This window comes from Bos indicus x Bos taurus, chromosome 5, assembly GCF_003369695.1.
Source record: "Bos indicus x Bos taurus breed Angus x Brahman F1 hybrid chromosome 5, Bos_hybrid_MaternalHap_v2.0, whole genome shotgun sequence".
Classification (NCBI taxonomy): Eukaryota; Metazoa; Chordata; class Mammalia; order Artiodactyla; family Bovidae; genus Bos; species Bos indicus x Bos taurus.
Window position 1 is genome coordinate 81,876,824 of NC_040080.1, and position 24,269 is coordinate 81,901,092.

General features: G+C 38.9%; 2 protein-coding genes across 11 annotated transcripts in view; one reads left to right on the forward strand and one right to left on the reverse strand.

The window, feature by feature from the left end:
- Positions 1 to 4,441: 4,441 nt before the first annotated feature.
- ZCRB1 (zinc finger CCHC-type and RNA binding motif containing 1) lies at positions 4,442 to 22,514 on the reverse strand. Of its 3 annotated transcripts, XM_027542619.1 has the most exons (9): positions 22,287 to 22,482; positions 20,623 to 20,708; positions 15,595 to 15,623; positions 9,939 to 10,074; positions 9,735 to 9,846; positions 9,283 to 9,390; positions 6,091 to 6,203; positions 5,930 to 6,005; positions 4,442 to 5,200 (listed from the first exon to the last, which is right to left on the reverse strand). In XM_027542619.1, the coding sequence occupies exons 5-9, from the start codon at positions 9,834 to 9,836 to the stop codon at positions 5,069 to 5,071; spliced, it is 531 nt and encodes a 176-aa protein (XP_027398420.1). In that variant the 5' UTR covers positions 9,837 to 9,846; positions 9,939 to 10,074; positions 15,595 to 15,623; positions 20,623 to 20,708; positions 22,287 to 22,482; the 3' UTR covers positions 4,442 to 5,068. The 3 variants fall into 3 exon arrangements, with proteins under 3 accessions (XP_027398420.1, XP_027398418.1, XP_027398419.1); XM_027542617.1 differs by lacking the exon at positions 9,939 to 10,074 and having other exon boundaries at positions 22,287 to 22,514; XM_027542618.1 differs by lacking the exons at positions 9,939 to 10,074; positions 15,595 to 15,623.
- PPHLN1 (periphilin 1) overlaps positions 22,504 to 24,269 on the forward strand; it is a 175,103-nt gene continuing 173,337 nt past the window's right edge. For 7 of the 8 annotated variants that reach the window (XM_027542606.1, XM_027542609.1, XM_027542610.1 and 4 more), the window contains exon 1: positions 22,506 to 22,587. In XM_027542606.1, coding sequence (XP_027398407.1) covers position 22,587 — 1 coding nt within the window. In that variant the 5' untranslated portion in view covers positions 22,506 to 22,586. Of the gene's footprint in view, positions 22,592 to 24,269 lie in introns of all 8 variants that reach the window. The other variant, XM_027542616.1, reaches the window with a different exon arrangement.

A 24,269-nucleotide genomic window follows, 5' to 3' on the forward strand; every position in this document is an offset into this window, starting at 1 on the left:
GAATTTGTAACTAGCACATAATATGTAGGATGGATAAACAAAAAGATCCTATTGCATAGCATAGGGAACTATATTCAATATCTACTAATAAACCATAATGGAAAAAAATACAATCTGAGAAAATGAGAAAAAAGAAAAAAACCATGCATTTGGAAAGATGTAGTGATAAAAGATACAACACTCCCAGGAAGGAATCTGCTTAAGACTGCATTCTATGAAAGGTGTTGCATTTTTGATCTGCTTATTCTAGGTACCAGATCTTTTTTACTAATTTATTTTTGGCTGTGTTGGGTCTTTGTTGCTGTGTGGGCTTTACTCTAGTTTTGGCAAGTGGGATATATTCTCTAGTTGTGGTGTGCAGGCTTCTCATTGTGGCGGGTGGCTTCTCTTGCTGTGGGTCATGGGGTCTCAGCAAGCAGGCTTGGCAGTTGTGGCACGGGCTCAGTAGTTGCAGCATGCGGGCTCAGGAGTCGTGGCACACTGGCTTGGGTGTTGTGGTTCCTGAGCTCAGTACTTGCCATTTCTGGGCTCAGGAGTTGTGGCCCCAGGGTTCATTAGTCGTGGCTCCTGGGGTCTGCAGTTGTGGATCCCTGGCTCAGCAGTTGCAGTTCCTAAGCTCAGTAGTTGTGGCATGTGGGCTCAGGAGTTGTGGTTTCTGGGCTCTGTAGTTGTGGCACGCAGGCTCAGGAGTTGTGGCTTGTGAGCTCAGGAGTTGTGGTTCCTGGGCTCAGGGGTTGCAGCACACAGGCTCAGTAGTTTTGATTCCTTGGCTCATTAGTTGTGGCACACAGGCTCAGTAGTTGCTATTTTGGGGCTCAGTAGTTGTGGTACACAGGCTGAGGACTTGTGGTTCCTGGGCTCAGTAGTTGTGGTTCCGGGGCTCAGTAGTTGTGGTTCTGGGGCTCAGTAGTTGTGGTTCTGGGGCTCAGTAGTTGCTATTCCTGGGCTCAGTAGTTGCTATTTTGGGGCTCAGTAGTGGTGGTATACAGGCTGAGGACTTGTGGTTCCTGGGCTCAGTAGTTGTGGCACTCGGCTCAGCAGTTGCTGTTTCTGGGCTCAGTTGTTATTTCTGGGGTCAGCAGTTGAGGTTCCCGGGCTCAGTAGTTGTGGTTGCAGTTCCTCAGGAGTTGTGGTTCCTGGGTTCAGTAGCTGCTATTTCTGGGCTCAGTGGTTGCAGCACACAGGCTCAGGAGTTGTGTTTCCTGGGCTCTGGAGCACATGCTGAAGTGTTGTGGCACAGGGCGCAGGGGCTTAGTTGCTCAGCAGCAGGTGGGAAATCCTGGATCAGGGATTGAACCTGTGTCTCCCACACTGGTGAGTGGATTCTTTACCCCTGAGCCTTCTAGGTACCAGATCTTAACTAAAATTATTAATCGGTTCTATCTGTAACAGTACCTAAGGATTCTTAAAATTTGGATTTTACAAAAGCAATTTTAAAAATAATAATGACTAAACCCATACAGTGGACTTGGGTTTAGTCTCTGACTGCAATTGCTTATGGGCTTCCCAGGAGGCACTAGTGGTACAGAACCTCCCTGCCAATGCAGGAGACCCAAGAGACGTGAGTTCAACCCCTGGATGAGGAAGATCCCCTGGTGTAGGATATGGCACAACACTCCAGTATTCTTGCCCAGAAAATTCCATGGGCAGAGAAGCCTGGAAGGCTGCAGTCCATGGGGCTGCGAAGAGTCAGACATGACTGAGCATGTGCACGCACACACACACACACACACACACACACACACACACACAGAGTTGCTTCCATTGTTTACTTGCATTGTTGCTTCCAATGCTTACTCCAGGAAATGGCTTCTTTTTGTTTGGTGCTGCATCTCTGTTTCCTTTGAGCATCCTGCTCAGCTGCCTCAGTATTCTGTTTTGATGAAAAGGAGAGCTGAAGAGTCTTGCGAGGTAAGTAACTTACACATTGATTCCAAACTTAAACTACTACATTGCATATGAACACACTTAGTGTATGTGAGTTGGGTGGGACTAATCTACTCATCTTCAGAAGTGGGGACTGTGACACAGGCATGCCCCCTCAGGGCTTTTTTGGGACTTTTGCTGGACCCATCAGTTGGAGAGGAGTTCTAATTATTAGGATTCCTAGCTTTAGAGATACTGGTGTTCATCTCTGGAATCTCATAAAGAAATGTTATTGGAAAACAAAGGTAGAATACCAGACCACCTGACCTGCCTCCTGAGAAATCTGTATGCAGGTCAGGAAGCAACAGTTAGAACTGGACATGAAACAACAGATTGGTTCCAAATGGGAAAAGGAGTACGTCAAGGCTGTATACTGTCACCCTGCTTATTTAACTTCTATGCAGAGTAAATCATGAGAAACACTGGGCTGGAGGAAGCACAAGCTGGAATCCAGATTCCTGGGAGAAACAAAAATAACCTCAGATATGCAGATGACACCACCCTTATGGCAGAAAGTGAAGAAGAACTCAAGAGCCTCTTGATGAAAGTGAAAGAGGAGAGTGAAAATATTGGCTTAAAGCTCAACATTAAGAAAACGAAGATCATGGCATCCAGTCCCATTACTTCATGGCAAATAGATGGGGAAACAGTGTCAGACTTTATTTTTCTGGGCCCCAAAATCACTGCACGTGGTGATTGCAGCCATGAAATCAAAAGACACTTACTCCTTGGAAGGAAAGTTATGACCAACCTAGACAGCATATTAAAAAGCACAGACATTACTTTGCCAACAAAGGTCCGTCTAGTCAAGGCTATGGTTTTTCCAGTGGTCATGTATGGATGTGAGAGTTGGACTATAAAGAAAGCTGAGCGCAGAAGAATTAATGCTTTTGAACTGTGGTGTTGAAGACTCTTGAGAGTTCCTTGGACTGCAAGGAGATCCAATCAGTCCATCCTAAAGGAGATCAGTCCTGGGTGTTCATTGGAAGGACTGATGTTGAAGCTGAAACTCCAATACTTTGGGCACCTGTTGCGAAGAGCTGACTCACTGGAAAAGACTTTGATGCTGGGAGGGATTGGGGGCAGGAGGAGAAGGGGACAACAGAGGATGAGATGGCGGGATGGCATCACCAATTCGATGGACGTAAGTTTGAGTGAACTCTGGGAGTTGGTGATGGACAGGGAGGCCTGGCGTGCTGTGGTTCATGGCATCGCAGAGTCGGACATGACTGAGCGACTGAACTGATAGAGGAAAGCAGTGGTTATGGGACAAGGAAAAGATTTCTAATGACATTTTAACCCCTTCATCCATTTCTGAAGCTGAACTGTCCCAGTTTTGTGATCCAGTGACTCTCCATCCCACCTTTTATAATCATGTTTTGCTCCTCTATAAATAATTGCATCTAAATTACTGATCTAGCTCTGGAATATTCTATGTAAAACTTTCAAGTACTACTCTAGCCAGGGTTTTACTATTACACGTTAATCCCTAAATACTTCATGATCATTGTTGTGTATCACATATTACACCTATGGAATATAAAACAAAGAAATGTATTAACATTTAATACTTATAAATAAGGGCTTCCCACATGGTGCTAGTGTAAAGAATCTGCTTACCAATGCAGGAGATGCGGGTTCGATCCCTGGGTTGGAAAGTTCCCCTGGAGGAGGGCATGGCAACCCACTCCAGCATTCGTATCTAGAGAATGCCATGGACAGAGGAGCCTGATAGGCTATAGTCCACGGGGTCGCAGAGTCAGACACAACTGAAGCATGCATTCCTATTATATGTGGCCATCTTTATGATAATCTGAAAATTGTAAACAGCAGCTCCAAAATAGACACCTAGCAAAAACTCCAAATGAATAAATGATTGCAGATGGAAATAAAATGTATCTGTTAAGACAGGCATTCTTTGATTGAATGTTTTCACATTAGAAACAACCAGTATATTATAGGCCTCAGTCCTTTTCTCTGAAACCCAGGAGTCAAGACTTTTAAAGCCAGAATTCCTCAGCTCCTGTAAGCTCCATTTTTTTGGTCTAGTCATTTGGATTCTGCTGTTTGAGGCTTTCCTCAAACATTTGTTGATGCTTATGTGTCTGTTCATATTTGAATGTGAAGCACTTAAAGTGAAAAGTATTTCAATGATCATAAAATAAAAGCAAAGATATGGATTTAACCAAAAATTTTAACAGTCATATTGTGAAAGTGGAGGAGGGCAGAGGGGAGTATAGATTGAAAAGTCCTCCTTCATTCCTTTATGGATTAAGTGGCAGAACTGTATGCATTTTATTTAGCAACATGTATTTACATGTGAAAAGAAATAAAGAAGCTGGCTGGCTGCTTCTGAGGAATGGAACTTGACGCCAAAGGCAGGACAAATTACTGCTGTTTGGCTACAAGCTTGTGAGAGCTACTTTACTTTATATTTTATGGGTGACTGCAATGTATCCAGATAGGGATAAAGATAAAAGAAGTGATAACAGAACACCTACACTGAAAAATAAAGTTCTCTTGAGAAAACTTTATTAACATGAATAACAATAAATCACTCCAAACTTTCCACAGTCTTTACGAAGTTTTAATTTTAAAGATGAAATTTATTTCAAAAGTTCTTATATAAACCAATCATGAATAAGCTTTTATAATGAACTTCTCAAATCTTTTTACTATCTACCTTTCTGGCTCAGCTGGTAAAGAATACGCCTGCAATGTGGGAGACTTGGGTTCGATCCCTGGGTTGGGAAGATCCCCTGGAGAAGGGAAAGGCTACCCACTCCAGTATTTCTGGCCTGGAGAATTCCATGGACTGTATAGTCCATGGGGTCACAAAGAGGCAGACACGACTGCGTGACTTTGACTTTCTTCTTGGGATAGCTTTGTTATAATACTATTACATTTCCTTTTTTATTCAAATCAACTGTTTTCAAGATAAATGATTATTAGCAAATCTTGATGCAAGATAAACATGATACTATAAAATTACCATTTCCTATCAACTATCTAAAGTAAAAAAGTATTTGGTACTAAGTGTTCTTATGTTCAAATTCTAAAAGTAATTTTTAGTCCCAAGGGAACTTGGTACTCCAAGACTTAAAAAAAATTTTTTAATGATATTTACATAATATATATATTTTTAATCACTAAGTTCCTCCTCATCACTGAAGTATGTGCTTTTCTTTATCCTTGGGCGTCTTGAATCATCTGATGTTGAAGGACCTCCTGAACTGGGTTTCCATTTTTTTTGTTCTTCTTCAATTTTGGCTTGCTGTAAAGGTTATTTGGAAAATAAACAAAACAAAAATCAGGAATCTGCTTAATATTAATAATATTAAAATAATATTATTTGTCCTACCCCCAAGTTTTCTCCCAGTCTTACCATGTTACTCAGAATTAGTCTGGGTAATTTCTATTAATTAACAGGCATATGAAATGAAGCTTACTTGCCATTGCTGTTGGACGTGGGTACATTACATAAAATACTGAATTAACTAACTAAAAGGAAAAATGAATTGATGTATGCATTTATAATTTATCAACTACATTAAAACAAAATAACTGGTTATATAAAATCAGGAAGTTATACATTTTCTTCAAAAAATGTTTCATATACTTGTATTAGAACTTTTAATGATCAAAAATGTTTTTTGTTTTAAAATGAAGCTTCCTTTAAAACAATATCTTTGATTTAATAAAATCTTTTCTGTTGGGGGCTAAACTCATTTTAATCAATTAGTTCTATTCAATTCTATACTGAAAACAGATTATGATATTAAAAGTGTTGTGGGGCCCTTAAAATCTAGAAAGAACCAATAGGAACTTTTTCATCACACTATTATAAAGATCTTAAAGAAAGAGCCCATCTCCTAAAGTTTAGGGACAAAGGGGAAAGACAGAGGATGTCATGAGGAGACGATTAATAAAGCAAGCAAAGAAGATAAAACTATTAACTCAAGGGAGCTATGGCAGGTGCCTTGGAAAAAGAACTGTTGAATACCTGGAAAGCTATGGCCTGACTGAGGCTGTCAAGAGCAGGATCTTCCCCTTCATCTTCACTTTCTTCTACTTCTTCACTAAATTATTAAAAAAATCAAAATGCACTCAATAGTAAAAAGACAGCATACATTTAATGTATTTGGTGAGAGTGTATATACATACATTTCTTCTTCTGGCTCAGGAATTTTCTTTTTTTTCTTTTTCTCTTTCTTCTTTGGAGGTTCCCGTTCTCCAAGCATATTTTTAGGACAGGCATAACTTAAGTGTCCACTTTCCTTTTGTTTCCCATTAAGAAGGAAAGGAAGAAATAGAACATTTGTGTTAGTAACACAAAATATGAAAATATATACATTATGTATTATTAACAGAAACTTGGTGGTTCCTTAAGATTAAATGTCAAGATTCAGGATATAAAAATTCAAAATTTAAATGGACCATCTACCTTAAATGTTCAAATTTTAAGTTAGTATGATAAAATGGGGACAAAACTACTCCTAACTTCAAAGATGTTAACAATCTCTTTTAAAAACACGTGGAAAATTTAAAGTCTTCCTCACTTTTCCTTGCAATTAATTTCATTTTGCTTATTTCATACCTAGACTACACTAGCATTGCCCACTTATGATAGCCATTTGTTACAATTCTCTTGTGGTTACTGAGAATTGATTTGTTTGAACTGATACATACTGGATTGTGAATCAGTTGTTTGAATTGATACATACTGGATTGTGAAGACAGCAGGAAAAAATTATATAAAATGCAGGGTACTGGATGCTTGGGGCTGGTGCACAGGGACGACCCAGAGGGAGGGTAGGGGAGGGAGGAGGGAGGAGGGTTCAGGATGGGGAACGCGGGTATACCTGTGGCGGATTCATTTCGATATTTGGCAAAACTAATACAATATTGTAAAGTTTAAAAATAAAATAAAATTTAAAAAAAATATTATCCTTTTAAAAATTTTTTTTTTTTTTTTTCTTCCCAGGCAAGAATATTGGAATGTGTTGCCATTTCCTTCTCCAGGGGATCTTCCTGACCCAGGGATCAAACCCACCTCTCCTGCTTGGCAGGTAGATTCTTTACCACTGAGCCACCAGTGAAGCCCCGTGAAGAACATTATGTTGATAAAAATGAGCTTATTAACTGAAAAAGGCAAGCGTTATTGTGTGCTCTTGAGTTTTAAAAAGTGAGAGAAAGATATATGTATATATACTATATAAAATTAGGTGTATATTGTGTGATATACATATATACATCTATATATATATATATGTATGTACATCACATATATACACACATCGGTATATATACATACATATATTCATTTGCTTTCATAAAATATTTCTGAAAAGGTACATAAAAAATTGAAAGCACTGGCTGTCTCAGCAAAGAAGTTGGTGGTAGAGGTTCAGGGGTGAGAGGAATTACATAATTCAAATGATAATACTTTGAATTACATAAAATGTATTTAACTCTTACCCTGTTTATTATTTTTAATGTGGCTATTAGAACATTTAAAATTGCATTTGCAGCTTGCATACATTTGTATTTGACAGTGCTGGACTAACTGTAACATTAAAAGGAGATATAACATTGTCTGAGTTTAAAAGAAGACAGTGAATCTGTATATTAGCTTACCAAAATAACTTTAAGAAGATTTATGTGAGAATGAGGGTGTGGGCAGAGACTGAGCCAGGATTAAAACAGCAGAAGAGAAAATGAATCATGCTCTTCAAGTATTATTTTATAAAGCATCAAACCAACTATGTACTTTTTATACCTGGGGACATGGCTGCACCCAAAAGGTGTTATTATTAAGGAACTGCTGAGAGCATGCACTTAGAGAACCATTTTGCAAAGTGTTCTGGAATAACGATATACCAAAAACCGTTAACATATCCCATACCAAAAAAGGGGTTTAACAATGCAACAGCTTTTGGAAAAACCAGGCTAAAATAAACAGATTTGGAGTGGGGAAGAGTTTTAAGAAATACTATAATGTACAAAGTATAACATAACACATTTATGGACTCATGAACCAAAACAGATTAACAGATTTACCCAGAAGTTCTCAGATAATATCTACTGTGAATATATATACTCATCTATCTGACCATAATAACTCCACCCTCTCTTCCTTTTTTTTTTTTTAACAAAACTTAGGAGTCTGGAACACAGTTTTTGAAACATTAACTTAAGTGTTAGAATCACAAAATTCGACAGAACTTACCCAGGACCTTGCTCGCTCTCTCTTTCCGTCTATCCATCCATCTATCCACTCACTTACCTGTCTGTATATGTAAATATTTTTGAGAGGGAGTGAGTGACATTGGAGAAAGAACTTCCAAAACCATTTCCTTCTATTTTCCATATAATCATGTAGCCAGAACAATGTCTCTCAGTAATTTTCCCTTCAGTAAACGCTCCCCATTAATCTCTGGATCATATATATGGAGACATTTTAGAAACAGAAAGCAATGAGACCCAGACTGAAATTCCCTTGATATCATTATGGGCCTTGGGCAAAATTGCTCTGCGGCTATGTATGTCTCCTAATCACCCAAAGTTTAAATGGATAACAATATTAATAGATGATGAGAACTAGGTAAGAAAATCTGGGTATAGTTCAGCTCCTGAACCATTAGCAGTACCAATAGGTGGGAAAACTTTTCAAAACAATATCCCATAGAGGATAGGTCATATGACAGTGTTTTTACTGATCTGTGATACTTAATCATTGTCAAACTACTATAGAAATGCAAAAATTTATGGGTCACTAAAATCTGGGTGTTCTTTGGAAGGAATGATGCTAAAGCTGAAACTCCAGTACTTTGGCCACCTCATGCAGAGTTGACTCATTGGAAAAGACTCTGATGCTGGGAGGGATTGGGGGCAGGAGGAGAAGGGGATGACAGAGGATGAGATGGCTGGATGGCATCACCGACTCATATCACAGACGTAAGTTTGAGTGAATTCTGGGAGTTGGTGATGGACAGGGAGGCCTGGCATGCTGTGATTCATGGGGTTGCAAAGAGTCGGACACGACTGAGTGACTGAACTGAACTGAAAATCTTTCAGACAATAATGTAAGTAATTAGTCTTAACATTTTTTAACCTAACAACTTTCAAAGATTTAGAAACTGCAGAAAATACCTTTCTAGATTACCCAACTCAGACTGTCTTTACATCATAGTATATTTCAACTGAATTTACTTAAATGAGTCTACATTCCCAAAGTGAAACTTTTATAACTTGACTTTATCCGTCCAGAAGTTCTGGAGAACACAAATAAAACACTGATGTGAAAAACACCTTCAAGTAAATAATGGAAAATTATATTGCTTTAGGTATACTCACCCCACATTCATAACACTTAGATTTATCAAAGTAGTTTCGTCTTCGGATGAACTCAGCTGCTCTTCCATTGTCAATAGCAATGCTTGCTTTTATCACTCTACCAAATAACTGGACCAGAGAAAAATGTAAATGCAGAAGGATGTTATCTCATTGAAACCTAAAACTACAGTTATTGGATTCCATTTCTTCAAGTTTTCAATTCTATTTTTTTATATTATTTTAGTAAATGCCCACGTAGGTGTGACAAATTCTTTCCTGTAGAACAGATTTTTATTCCTTATATTCTACCAGTGTTTTGGGAACCCAGTACAGTTTTGACCTCTTTTCTATAAGTAAAATACCCCCAGGAACTACTGATATCCAGACATGATCATCCACTGCATTGCCACATTTTTAGCCTGGTTTGAACACAGACTTTTGGTTAAAAACCTTGCTGGGAACGAATGGCTTACCTGTTTGTTGTTTATTGCCCGGGTACAGTTTTGTGCAGAGTCTTTATCCAAAAATAAAATAAATGCAACCCCTTTACTCCTTCTGGTATCTTTATCTTTCATTATAGTAACCCTTAAAGCATAAACAAATAGCCAGTTAAAAATGAGGCAGCAATAAATAAAACATATGAATAAATTCTTGAAATGAGAAACTGTGATACTAACACAAGTGAACACAGCTATAATTAGGAGTATCTGATAAATCAAACATTAATCAGAAGTTGAGGATGAAGTAGAGATTACAAGAGACAATGGAATCGTGAAGATTAAGCATAATTCCTCTTCTCTACTGACTCCCTCTCTGCAGGAAAAAAACAAAACTGAGGTATTCTTTTCTGCACAAAAAGTAAAGTGATTTACTCAATTTTTTTTTTCTAGTTTTAGAATAAAACTATATACTTAATATTATTTTAAAGAATCTCCAGTTCTGTGCTTCTCAGCCATACTACCCAAAGAACCTGAATGGTATGGATGGTGACAAGACGACCGAGCCTGCTCTTTCTCCTCGTCCTTCACCCATCCCTAGTCCTGTTGGTCCTTGCTCATCGTATGTCATTAAACACATTTTAGGAAACAATATTCAACAGGGCTCTTTGGAGAAATGGCTGATTTGAAGGCTGGGAGAGGCTACATCCAAGATGAACTTGGAACATCTTGTTATGCTAGAAAGGAAGCACTTGAAAAAAAGTGTAATGATGGGGCATGGCACAAGAACAGAGAAGCCAGCTGAAGGGAGAGCCCATTGGCCGAATCTAGGACAATCTGAGTACCAAAATAATTAAATACATTAATGAATTACAAACCACATAAGAAAGGAATTCTTAAGTCCATGCTGATAATAAATAAATAAATGGGGGAGAAAGGAGGGCTACTGCTTATAGCACAAACAGGGAGGGCCAGAAAATCACCATTTGAAACGATCACGGTAAAGACTGGGACAGGCAAGAATTATAACAAATGCTATGTCTCAAATGAAATTTTTATGTGGAACAGGATGCTTGCATAGTCTTAACTGTCTCCCATTGATTGCTTGTTAGTTGCACAAGGGAAAAATAATTATACAGCAGAGAAGTTGGTTAAACCTTGACTGAGTGATCAAAATTAGTATCACTAATGAGATAGATGGATGCTGTATGAATCCAGAGTGACACCTTGAGAATAAATCATCTATAGAGCATTCCTGTCAAGACTATATAACCCCCATATAATCATGAGGCAACATCAGGAAAACACATGGGTTAGAGTTGTATTATTTATAAATGTTTCAGACTAAGGGAGGCTAAAAAGATTTGACAGTAAAAATCAACACTTAACTCTAGACTGCATTCTGCACTACAGGTGAAAAATTCTGCGTGGGATATTATTAGGTCAACTGACAAAACTGGAACACGGACAATTGATTTAACAAAAGTACTGCATCAGGATAAATTTATGAGTTTGGTTAACTGTGCTGTGGCTATATAATATATAACCCTAATGTATTTTTAGGAAATACACAATGAAGTACTATGCTGCTGCTGCTAAGTCACTTCAGTCGTGTCCGACTCTGTGTGGCCCCATAGACGGCAGCCCACCAGGCTCCCCCGTCCCTGGGATTCTCCAGGCAAGAACACTGGAGTGGGTTGCCATTTCCTTCTCCAATGCATGAAAGTGAAAAGTGAAAGTGAAGTCACTCAGTCGTGTCTGACTCTTCACAACCCCATGGACTGCAGCCTACCAGGCTCCTCTGTCCATGGGATTTTCCAGGCAAGAGTACTGGAATAGGTTGCCATTGCCTTGTCCGATGAAGTACTATATTTAGGAGTAAAGGGTGATGACATTTATAACACCCTCAAATGACTCACAAAAGCAAACTGTGTTTGTGTGTATGTATACACATAAAGACACACACACATAGGCACATATATGTGTGCTTGGTTGTGTCTGAAGCTTTGTGACCCCATGGACTGTAGTCTGCCAGGCTCCTCTCTCCATGGAATCTTCCAGGCAAGAATACTGGAATGGGTTGTCATTTCCTATTTCAGGGGATCTTCCTGACCCAGGGATCAAACTTGGGATCAAGTCTTGCATCTTTTGCACTGGCAGGTGGGTTCTTTACCACTGCTTCAACCTGGGAAGCCATACACATACACACAAACGTATATATACACATACACACACACACACATATACCCACACATGAACACACATCGGGGAGAGAGTACAAATGATAAAATAAATAGGGTAAAATGTTAACAGTACGTGAATTTGGGTAAGGGATATTTTGATGTTCTTTGTACTATTTTTGTAACTTATAAATTTGGGATTATTTCCAAATAGCAAAAAAGAGACAATATTTAAGACAAAGCTTAATAATTTTCTAAAAACTAAATTAACAGGAAAACAGACAAGAGGATATGAATGAATAAACAGAAATTTTATTTAATATTATATTTCACATATTAAATTTTATTTTATTTAGGTTTGGGTTTTTAGGTACCTATAGTCTCTGGAATGAAAACTGGTAAAAAGATACCTCTATATTAAGAAAAGCGATGTCTTATTCCATTAAAAAAATAAGTTACAATAACTTAGGGGAAAGTGGACAACTAAAATGGTTTACTTTCTCAAAGGCAGCATGTGTTTATTCATTGGGTTTATAAGGAAAGAAGTCAAGTACTCAATGATGCTCAAGTTTAGACTAATTTTCTGCAAAGACACACCAGTTATTGAACATAACAAAGTTTTTAACCCATTTTAAAAAAAAGTGTGAAGTGAGACATTGCTTTAACTTTTAAAAAACTCATAATGTTTCTGGAGGTCAGTTAAAGTCATACATTAATTTTTGAAAGTACTATTTTGGAAGTGTTCGCTTTCTAAATCATCCTCTATTAATGATCTCTCTCCTCCGTCCTCTCTTTTCTGTTCCCATTGCTTTTTCTTGTCCATAGTGGCATTACTGTTTCCATAGTCTATTCTTACTGGTTCCCTTGATGTTAATTCCTGCTCATATGCTGGAATTAACACAGTGGAAGAGTCTTCTACTTAAGGAATAAATAAAATCACTTACTCCCTCGCTTAAAAGGTCTTGGTTCTCCAAACTGCCTACTCTCCAGTGCAGCAGTCAATGGCCTTTATTGTGCCCTCCCCATCTCTCGCTGCCCCGCACTCGCACACTATAAGCTTTAGCCACAAGAAGGCATTCAGTGTTTATGCAGCATGGCCTGAACCTCCCTAAACTGGCACCTCTGTTCACATGCCTTCTATCCTCTTTAAATTCTCAATTTTTGCCCATAAAATTTTACTCACTCTTCAGGGTTCAGAATGTATGAGTTCTTACATTTCTTTAACTGCTTGTCTCTGCTGAAATCTGTATAAACACTGCCTCATCTTCCCTACTGAAGTTTATTTTTGCAGTAATGACAAGTCTTTATGTTTGGATACACGTGATGGCATTTTCACTTTATTAATTTGTCAGCTACTTCTTTAAGCTTTATCTATAAAACGCTCCTTTCAGCTCACCTATTTTGATTGAGAAAATAGTTTCTCAGAAGCATGTATCCATTTGTTTGTTCATGAGGCCATTCAGTCCTTCCATTAGCCTCAAGTACAAGTACTAAGCACTGGCAGCAGGACAAGGTTTTTACCCTCAGGAAAAAACTGACCGTCTAGAGGTAGAGACAGACCTATAAACCAATTAAAATACATTATTTTGACAGAATTACCTTCTATGATAACAGAAAAGTAATTATATCAAGGATTTGAGAGGACAAACCTAGGATTTATTCCCATGTCTCTGGCATGGGAGAAAAGGTGGATGGTGGCACCATTTCCTGATATAAGGCAGATGATGTACTCATTTAAGCACATAAAGTAGACACTATTCTGGGAACCTCAGTGTCATCTGTAACACCTCCTTCTCATTCGCCCAACCATTATATACAAAATAAGTACAGCACTAAGTATTATCCATTCTTCTGCCTAATGATTTCTCAAATCTGACCAGTTTCTACCTCTCTACCTGTATCATTTTAGTCTAGATTTCTTTCCAGGGCTACTGTTATATCTTTTAACTGGTGTCCCTGCATCTGCTCATGTTCCCCTCCAATCCAGTCTCTACACTGAAGTTGGATGGAACAAGGTTCTAAAAATTCAAATCATGTCACTCTAATTAAAATTATTTAACAGATTCCTGGTCTTCTTAGAGGAATCTGTTTCTGGACCCATCTTGTGCTTTTCCCCTCTTGCTTACTCATCTCAAGTCACACTGGCTGTTTCTTGATCTCACTTTATTTTCTCTTGCCAGAGGGTCTTTGCGGGCCTTTGTATAAGCATTCCCTCTAACTGAAATGTTCTTCTCATTCTTTTTACCTACTTGTACTCAGCCTCTAGGTTTCAACTCAAAGAATACTGCCTTTGTAAAGCTACTCTGACTCTCTAGACTAGATCATGTCTTCCTTGCTTATAGGTGCTTATAACTCTGTGTCTAACTTCATAGCATTCTCATGGCTAACAATTATGTATTGATATGGAAATTTATTCAGTGATTCTGACAGGGAAAAATCAAGAAAAGGTAATGGGAAGGTAAGGGAATAGGCTGGAATCAAACCTTGTCTTCACTGCTGACTGGCAATATGATTTTAGGTTTACAGGCTTCAGTTTTGTCAATTACAACATCAGGATAATAGCAGTGTTTACCTTCAAAGACAGTTGTGAGACTTTAATGAGATAATTTATGTAAAGATATTAGAACAATAAGGCTTCCCAGGTGGCAGAGTGGTAAAGAATTCACCTGCCAATGCAGGAGACGTGGGTTCAATCCCTGGCTTGGGAAGATCCCTTGGAATACGAAATGGCAACCCATTCCACTATTTTTGCCTGGAAAATTCCATGGACAGAGGAGCCTGGTGGGCTAGTCCATGGGGTCGCCAAAGAGTCAGACATGACTGAGCACGCACACACGCGCGCACGTGCACACACACACACACACACATTAGAACAATGCCTAGCATGTGCTCATTGTTTCATATCATTATTATTAGTGTTCTGATTGATAATGATCACTGTTTGAAATTCTGAAGACCTCAAAATTGATTTAGTAGTATTTCTGTTGTTTTTTTTAACGGAGAAGTAATTTTAAAAGATGTGAACTTCAGGATGCAGATGAACTTCAACTGTTTAATGTCCATTTATCAAAAGCTAAAGAAAAACAACTAGTTAAGATAAATATGCTCTAAATTCCTGGGATTTTAAATGACTTTAAATTTATACTAAAACATATATTAGTTATAAGATAGAGTAACACTATCTTGTTTTTACTTTATACTCTCATTAACCCTGCATAGTTCAAGAGTCAGTGGTGTTTGTTTTTACATTGTTTGACAAATAATAATCCATTTATAGTATACTTGCTAACATACCTTCTACTACCTGATATTTATATTTAATCAGCTTTTATGTCTTATATTGGATAACAGAATCAGTTTTAATTCTTAATAATGTGGTATAAAACAAGTAAATAATAACACAAAGGACTACCATGAAATCATTAAATATAAGGACGTATCTATACAGTACATGGAAAGCTATTTACAATAAGTCAAGTTAAAAAAAGACAACAAAATTGCATGCATAGAAAGGAGTCTTTTTAAACTTGTCTATAGATATTTATGTATATTAAAAAATTAAATACACATAAAATGTTAACAGCAGTATTTTTATTCTTTTTTATATCAAATATCTGTTTTATAAAAATATAGTAAATCTACTTTCATTAAGAAAATAATGGAGAAGAAAATTAAGATAGACTTTCAAATGAAGTTTCAGGATCTGATATACTTACTTTACAACTTTGCCATACTTGGAAAATATCTGAAACAAAAGACCACATAATGATTTGCAATTTGATTTAAAATCATAAAAAACACATTAAGTTTTCAGGCTGTATATACTGACCACATTTTTTATTGTAGTTTACGAAAAGTTTTAGCATTTAGTCAGTAAGGCAGACCACAGAAGATATATTTTTTTAGTGACTTGAATAATACTCTTTTTTGTCTATTTGTATCACAGGTATTTATTTACCTTAATTCTTAAATTTCTGACAAATTCCCTGACAAAGAGTACAGGGGAAAAAAAAAAAAAAACACTCTTCAAGTGTGGTAGGTTGAAGGCACACACACTGCACAGCTATAGTTCGTACGGTTTATCCACGACAACTGTCAACCCCACCAGAGCTCCGGAGAAACCTTGTGCTTTAATTATCAATGTTGTAGAATAGCACTGTTCCTAACTTACTACCCTCCACCCCATCAAGCAATCACTATTTCAGAAGACAGATCCTTACTTAGACTGCTTATAAAATAAAAAAAGCTTCTATATTGAAAAAATCGATTCCTATCAGCCTACTTCTTCTGCCCACCCTAATATGTTGGTGGCACTTTACAGTTGGCCCTTTCTTCCCTTTTACATCTACATCTTCACTCTAGGCAATCTCATCTATTTCTATTGCTTCAACCAGTACCTATATACTGATAGTTCCTGTTTATCATGTAACACTTTGTAGAAGAGTCTTTTATGATACATTAATATGTGTAAGAAATAACAATAATAAATGTTTGAGTTCTATAATTAAGTTGTGTAACCCTGGGGCTTCCCTAGTGGCTCAGGTGAAGAACCCGCTTGCAATATAGGAGACCCAGGTTTGATCCCTGGGTCAGGAAGATCCCCTGAAGAAAGGAATAGCTGGCTACCCACTCCAGTATTCTTGCCTGCCTGGAGAATTCCATGGACAGAGGAACCTGGTGGGCTATAGTCCATGGGGTTGCAAAGAGTTGGACAAGACTGAGTGACTCAAACTTTCACTTCAACCCTGGAACACAGTATAACTAGATTGCAGTGTTAGTAATACTGGAGATCAGTAAAGACAGTTCTCTCTCTCTTTGTTGTGGCCTGCTTTTCATTTGCTTTCTTAAAAAGAAAATTATTAAAGGATAGTTGATTTACAACGTTATGTCAAGTATCTGGTGTATAGCAAAGTGATGTATATATATATGTGTGTGTGTGTACACACATTCTTCTCCATTTCGGTTTATTACAGGATATTGAATATAGTTTTCTATGCTGTACAGTTAAGACCTTATTGTTTATCCATTCTATATATAGTAGTTTGTATCTGCTAACCTCAAATTACCAGTCCATCCTTTCTTCCCTTTGGCAACCATTAAGTTTGTTCTCTATGTCTGTGAGCCTGCTTCTGTTTTGTAGGTTAAGTTCATTTGTGACATATTTAGATTCTACATGTAAGGGATATTTTATGGTATCTGTCTTTCTCTTTCTGATTTACTTCACTTAGTACCATCTCTAGGGTCATCCATGTTGCTGCAAATGGCATTATTTTATTCTTTTTTATGGTTGAGTAGTATTCCACACAAACACACACACCTCACATCTTCATTTATTTATGCTGATAGACATGTAGATTGTTTCCATGTCTTGGCTATAGTGAATAGTACTGCTATGAACATAGAGGTGCATGTATTTTTTCAAACTATAGTCCTGTTTGGATGTATGCCCAGCAGTGGGATTGTGGGATCCCTATGGCAACTCTAATTTAGTTTTTTCAGGAACTTTCATACTGTTTTCCGTAGTAGCTACACCAATTTACATTCCCACCAATGATGTAGGAGGATTCTTTTTTTCCTACACTCTCTCTAGCATGTACTGTTTGTAGACTTTTTAATGATGGTCATCCTGACTGGTGTGAGGTGGTGTTTCATTGTAGTTATTTTCATTTCTCTAATAACTATCAATGTTTATATCTTTTCATTCATGTGCCTATAGGCCATCTGTATGAATGACTATTTTCTGTACAACATTTTCTAATGGCATCTCACTTCACTGAGTCCTTATCATTAGTCATTATCTTACCATTATGCAAGTCCTATAAGGCACCCCTGAATGTGCTTGCCTCTGACTGCCTGCTTCTCTCCACTTTATTTACTGTCTGACTGAAATTCTTGTCCCCCTTAGCCATCTGCACAGCTGCCTCTTACTTCCTTCATGTCTTAATCAAAAGTCACCCTCCTAAAGTAAAATTTCACCCCTAAACGAACATTTAGTAACCCTCCATTCCTGCTTTATTTTTCCCCTTAGCATTAACTTAGTATCTAGTATTGACAAACATCATTTGAATTTTTTATATTTCAAATTGTTTCTCTATCTTGCTGTATTGTGAGTGCCAGAAGAGATTTTCATCTTTTTGTTCACTGATGTGTTCCTTGTACCTGGAACAATGTTCTGTGGCACACAGTAAGTATTCAATGAAAAGAGAGACGTCTCTATTCTGATACAAGGAAGGAAACTAAAGTTCATTTTCTCTGTTCTTCGAGACTCAAGTTGTCTTAATTCATCAAGTACTATGTAATCAAATCTTTCACTTTCATCAAGAGGCTCTTTAGTCCTTCTTCATTTTCTGCCATAAGGGTGGTGTCATCTGCATATCTGAGTTTATTGATATTTCTCCCGGCAATCTTGATTCCAGCTTGTGCTTCATCTAGCAAGGCGTTTCTCATGATGTACTCTGCATATAAGTTAAACAAGCAGGGTGACGATATACAGCCTTGATGTACTCCTTTTCCTATTTGGAACCAGTCTGTTGTTCCATGTCCAGTTCTAACTGTTGCTTCTTGACCTGCACACAGATTTCTCAGGAGACAGGTAAGGTGGTCTGGTATTCCCATCTCTTTAAGAATTTTCCACAGTTTGTGCTGATCCACACAGTCAAAGGCTTTGGTGTAGTCAATAAAGCAAAAGCATATGTTTTTCTGGAACTCTCCTGCACTTTTGATGATCCAGCAGATGTTGGCAATTTGATCTCTGGTTCCTCTGCCTTTCCTAAATCCAGCTTGAACATCTGGAAGTTCATGGTTCACATACTGTTGAAGCCTAGACTGGAGAATTTTGAACATTACATTGAGATGAGTGAAATGAGTGAAATTGTGTGGTAGTTCAATATCAAACTAAACATTCTTTGGCACTGCCTTTCTTGGGGATTGGAATGAAAACTGACCTTTGCCAGTCCTGTGGCCACTGCTGAGTTTTCCAAATTTGCTGGCATAGTGACTGCATCACTTTCACAGCATCATCTTTTTGGATTTGAAACAGCTCAATTGGAATTCCATCACCTCCAATAGTTTTGTTCGTAGTGATGTTTCCTAAGGCCCACCTGAATTCACATTCCAGGATGTCTGGCTCTAGGTGAGTGATCAAACCATTGTGATTATCTGGGTCATGAAGATCTTTTTTGTACAGTTCTTATGTGTATTCTTGCCACCTCTTCTTAACATCTTCTGCTTCTGTTAGGTCCACACCATTTCTGTCCTTTATTGAGCCCAACTTTGCATGATATGTTCCCCTGGTATCTCTAATTATTTTGAAGAGATCTTCAGTCTTTCCCACTCTATTGTTTTCCTCTATTTCTTGATGAAAGTGAAGAGGGGAGTGAAAAAGTTGGCTTAAAGCTCAACATTCAGAAAACGAAGATCATGGCATCTGATCCCACCACTTCAAGGCAAATAGATGGGGAAACAGTGGCAGACTTTATTTTGGGGGGCTCCAAAATCACTGCAGATGGTGACCACAGCCATGAAATTAAAAGATGCTTGCTCCTTGGAAGGAAAGTTATGATCAACCTAGACAGCATATTAAAAAGCAGAGACATTACTTTGCCAACAAAGGTCTGTCTAGTCAAGGCTATGGTTTTTCCGGTAGTCATGTATGGATGTGAGAGTTGGACTATAAAGAAAGCTGAGCACTAAAGAATTGATGCTTTTGAACTGTGGTGTTGGAGAAGACTCTTGAGAGTCCCTTGGACTGCAAGGAGATCCAACCAGTTCATCCTAAAGGAAATCAGTCCTGAATATTCATTGGAAAGACTGATGCTGAAGCTGAAACTCCAATACTTTGGCCACCTGATGCAAAGAACTGACTCATTTAAAAAGACTCTGATGCTAGGAAAAGACTGAAGGTGGGAGAAGGGGATGACAGAGGATGAGATGGTTGGATGGCGTCACCGACTCAATAGACGTGAGTTTGAGTAAACTCCAGGTGTTGGTGATGGACAGGGAGGCCTGGAGGGCTGCAGTCCATGGGGTCGCCAACAGTCAGACACGACTGAGCAACTGAACTGAACTGAACTGATGTATCACCTATGCAGCATCTCTCCACTGTACTTAACATCTACCCAAAGTAGCAGAGAAAAGAGGGCACACTTGGAAGATAGGATTCATGTCATCCCTGGAAGTCCCTCTCAACCATCAATCTGCAGAATAGACAAAGCAGGAAATTTTGTTCTCTGTAAGGTAAGGAGCATAAAGAATATGTTGGAAAGGATTTCTTTTTATCTTTTACTCACCCTATTCTGAATTGAAACCAAACTTTAGTAAACTGTTATGTTTTTGTCACATATTAAATTAAGATATACTTTCAGAATTGGAGGGTTAGGAAAGGGATCTGTTTTGCTTCCATCAGCTCTTTCCTCCAAAACCTCCACTCCACTACCAGTTTCAAAAGCCAAGTAAGCAAGCAGGAAAAATCAGCTTCATTATGCTAGTAGTGTCTTCTGCATTTTTTGTTTAAAAAAAAACAAACAAACTTGTTATTCTCTATAAAGCACTGGAAATTTTCTTTGGAAATGACAAGTGTCTAATTTTTTTCACTTATGTTTGCAATAGAGGTTTTTGGTATTAATGATTTAAGTGCATTTTAATGTATTTATTAAGAATATTGTCTAAGAGAACTGCTTGCTCAAGTGATATTTGTATGTCAAATACAGAATTCAGTAGATAATAGTACTAATATAGCAACTTACCCGATATAAGTCATTGTTGGTCAGGGAAAAGGGCAGATTGGATACATACACTGTGCTTTTACTTGGGGCCAATCCACCACTCATTTCTAAAAAACAAACAAACAAACCCAGAAGCAATCTAAAACAGGTATTCTTCCTTGCAAGTAAAACCAATACTATAGGGAAATGACAAATTTATACAATTTTTCTTACTTCTTAGTAATAATCAGTGATAGCTTATGGTGAACCATGTCAGATTCATGATCTCCAAAGATTTAGCTTCGGGATCAGGGACAAGGGTTGATCACTTAGAGCTTTTGTGTCACAGAAATTTTATTACAGTGTAAAAGTACATAGAAAGCTTCTGACATAGACATTAGATGAGGGAAGAACACCCCCCTTGCTAGTTTTATCAAAGCCTCATATACTTTTATCAGACCCACTTTCACAACTTATATCTTAAGTTGACAAGATTAGTCAGAAGGTTCTTGTTAAGAAGGAGAAACATGTCCTCGAGCAAGACACATTGTTGTTACATGTAATGTTACATCACTACACTAATGTTACATCATTAGTACAGAGCTTAAGGAAAAGCATAAAAATGAATTGTTTGTTGTGTAAGCATTAACTCTGGGCTTAAAAAAAGTTAAGTCTTAAAGACGGTTGTCATAAAAACTCAATAATTTAAGGAAAAAAGTTTTATATGACTAAGACAAAACATGTAGAAAAAGAGTAGTCTTTTTCTCCTCTTCAAGAGCCCTGAGACTCCTTAACCTACCTAAGAATCGGCACTCACTCAGGAACAATGACTCTGGCTGGGTGAATTAAGGAATTGCTTTGCTCCAGACACCACTTAAAAGATTCTTTACACTAACCCTTTCAGTGATGGCATATGGTGTGAAGGAAAAGGTGAGTTTCAAACAAATGAGGGAAAAACTCTGAGGCTACTCTTAACCTCTCATAAGGCTAAGAGCAAGAAAGTGCTTTCAGATATGCCTAATACCTTACCTACCCATGTGAGAAAGAGCCTGGGAGGGCAGGAAGAACCTTAGCCACTGATATTCACTAATTTGGTTGGGTGCCTTTTTGATTGTCTTAATATTTTTGTCTGGAGCAGTGCTAAGAAGAAATTTTAGCCTCACATTATGATGTAATCAAAGTTCTCTCAAATCACTAATTTTGCATGTTATCGCTAAATTATGAAATGATACATTTTATCATTTGAATAATTTTCAGTGCCCTGAAGGGTACTGGCCTGTAGATGTATTTTTAAGTTTACAAGTAAAATCTGTAATTTATTTTCATATCGTATATTCATACCTGTGAAAATTATATCAGATTCAACCACGTTCAAATTTTCGATTTAAAAAGCGTGTGTGGTGTGTACTGAAGATCACAAATTGCAAAATAATGATTCTAAGGCATCCTTATTAGCGCTGTGATAGGAAAATCGCTTGGTGATTGGAATGTTCTGGGCGACAACTTCAGGAACCTAGCACGATAGGTCGCTTTTTAAAAGCTTCCTACTGAAGCTTTTCATATGTTAGCCGTTCCGGTGAGAACAGTGAGGGCAGGTAAAGGTCCTGAGATAAAAAGGGTGGCAGGAGAGAGGGGAAAATGGTTCCGGAAGCTTGTTCTGGAAAGGAGCCCGCAGGGAGCAAGGCCGGAACGGGGGAGGCGTTTACCTTCAACTGGGGCGGGCCCGGGGGGAGGGCCAGAAGAGCGCGAGCCCTCAGCTCACTTGGGGCTCAACCCCGAGCGTTCGTCGCTCCTTGCAGCTGGCATCACGGGTCCCGGGAGGGGTCAGGCGCAGGAGACGAGAAGGTAGCTGCTGTGTCTCTTCCCGGCTTTCCTTTGACCCAAACCCCGGAGGTGGGTTTAGGGGCGGGCACTTTTGCTGACGTCTTAGTGTGCGCCGGAAGTGCCTCCCCGGGAGCGCGGCGACGAGCGGACGACTACATTTACGGGATCTCCAGGCGGCCCAGAGTCAGTGAGCGCTTTTTACCTTTACGAGAGGTGGATGGGGACGGGCACGCGGCCTCCTGCACCCGGGAGGGGGCAGCGAGCGGGCGGGCGGGCGTTTCCGCGGTGGGACCTGGAGTCTCCCGCTGAATTTGAACTGTGCAGGGATTCTGCTCCTGAGGTTAAGGCGGAGAGACGCAGCGGAGTTTGGCATAAATGAAAGTGTTGAGTCTGTGATATAGGTTCACTTCTCTTTAGCACCATAATAGGCAAAAAAAGGGCTGAACTAGGTGGCATCGGTGACCCAAGGTCAGTTAGTAAGTCGATAAATTTACTGAATGTGTTCTACGTGCCCAGTTCGGTTATAGGCACTTCAGGAGTTACAAAAAAGTGTAAAGCGGCCTTTTTCTGGAGGATCCCTCAGTCTTGTTGGGGAGACAAGGTCAATTTGGGGACACTCGAATTCACACAAAGACTCATCCTGAGTATTGGTATGGACAACTGTAAAACTTCCTGGCACCTTTTTTCTCCCTATAAATCTGTAATGGGCAAACACTGCTTTTTCTCTAAGTGGCTGTAAACAGGCCCATCATTCCTACAGAAACACTAGAAAATTTAATGTAGGGTAGTTTATTCTTAACTTCTATCCACCGGCACACGCAGACCAGCCGTCTAACCACTCCCTGGGAGCCTGCGTGCCAGCAGCCTGGAACAGAGTCTCTCGTGGAGCCTGCACGATCAATCTAAATCGAAGCTGGTGTCTTCTAGAGAGACGGAAGTGCAATCCAGCCAGGGCGCAGCAGAATTTTGAGAAGCCCGAAGGCCTCTGTGTGTCCGCCAGGGGACCGCAGGGACTAATTCTTTTGACAAACTTGTGGCCAGCCAAAACTGCCATGCTTCACATCCCTGTTAATCCTTGGTTACCGCCCGAGATGTAAGCCCTTTTGGTCTTCTATGCTACACCCTCATCCCTGTGCTGCTTTGTGCTCGCTCCCTCTCCCTTTATTTAGGCTATCACTGCTTCTCCCTCCTTTTCTTCCCACATTTCATTCCTCAACACAGGAACTGTGCTCTCTGAAACCTTCTGTGCTTAACAAACTCTTTTACAGATTCAACCTCTTTATGGAAATTTTCTTACATCTCCTGACTCTAATACTTGTTTTTTCCCTCCAGTCAAGTCAGTTGAGCCCTTTCGCTGACCCTATTTATGGGTGGATCATGGCTCTTGCTTCCCTGGCTTATGCGGTAAAAAATCTGCCTGCAATGTGGGAGAACCGGGTTCGATCCCTGGGTCGGGAAGATACACTGGAGATGGAAATGGCAACTCACTCCAGTATTCTTGCCTGGAAAATCCCATGGACAGAGAGGCCTGGAGGGCTACAGTCCATGGAGTCACAAAGAGTCGGCCATGACTGAGCAACTAACACTTTCTTTCATGGCTCTATAGACATATTCAACTTATTTCTATTTCTAATGCTTTTTTCTTCTGTCAGTGTCTTTGCAAAGTTCTTTTTTCTCTGAGACATTTGATTTTCCTTATCCCAAGCCTACCTCTTTCTGGTTGATTCCTACATCTGCTAAAAATCTCAGTTTTAGTCACTTTCTCTGTGTGGTATTCCTAACCTCCCATAGACAGAGTTAAGTACCCTTGCCATGTGCTAAGTGCTCTCTACTTGCCTTTTAGTAGCATTTATCAGATGTATCCT

Bases quoted from the DNA above. Each gene is read 5' to 3' on its own strand.
- ZCRB1 (XM_027542617.1), bottom strand. From the start codon at position 20,706: ATGAGTGGTGGATTGGCCCCAAGTAAAAGCACAGTGTATGTATCCAAT. The intron at 9,847-15,594 runs GTAAGTATATCA...TTATGCTTTAAG, and splicing joins AAGTATGGCAAAGTTGTAAA to GGTTACTATAATGAAAGATA. The intron at 6,204-9,282 runs GTGAGTATACCT...GGGAAACAAAAG, and splicing joins CTAAGTGTTATGAATGTGGG to GAAAGTGGACACTTAAGTTA.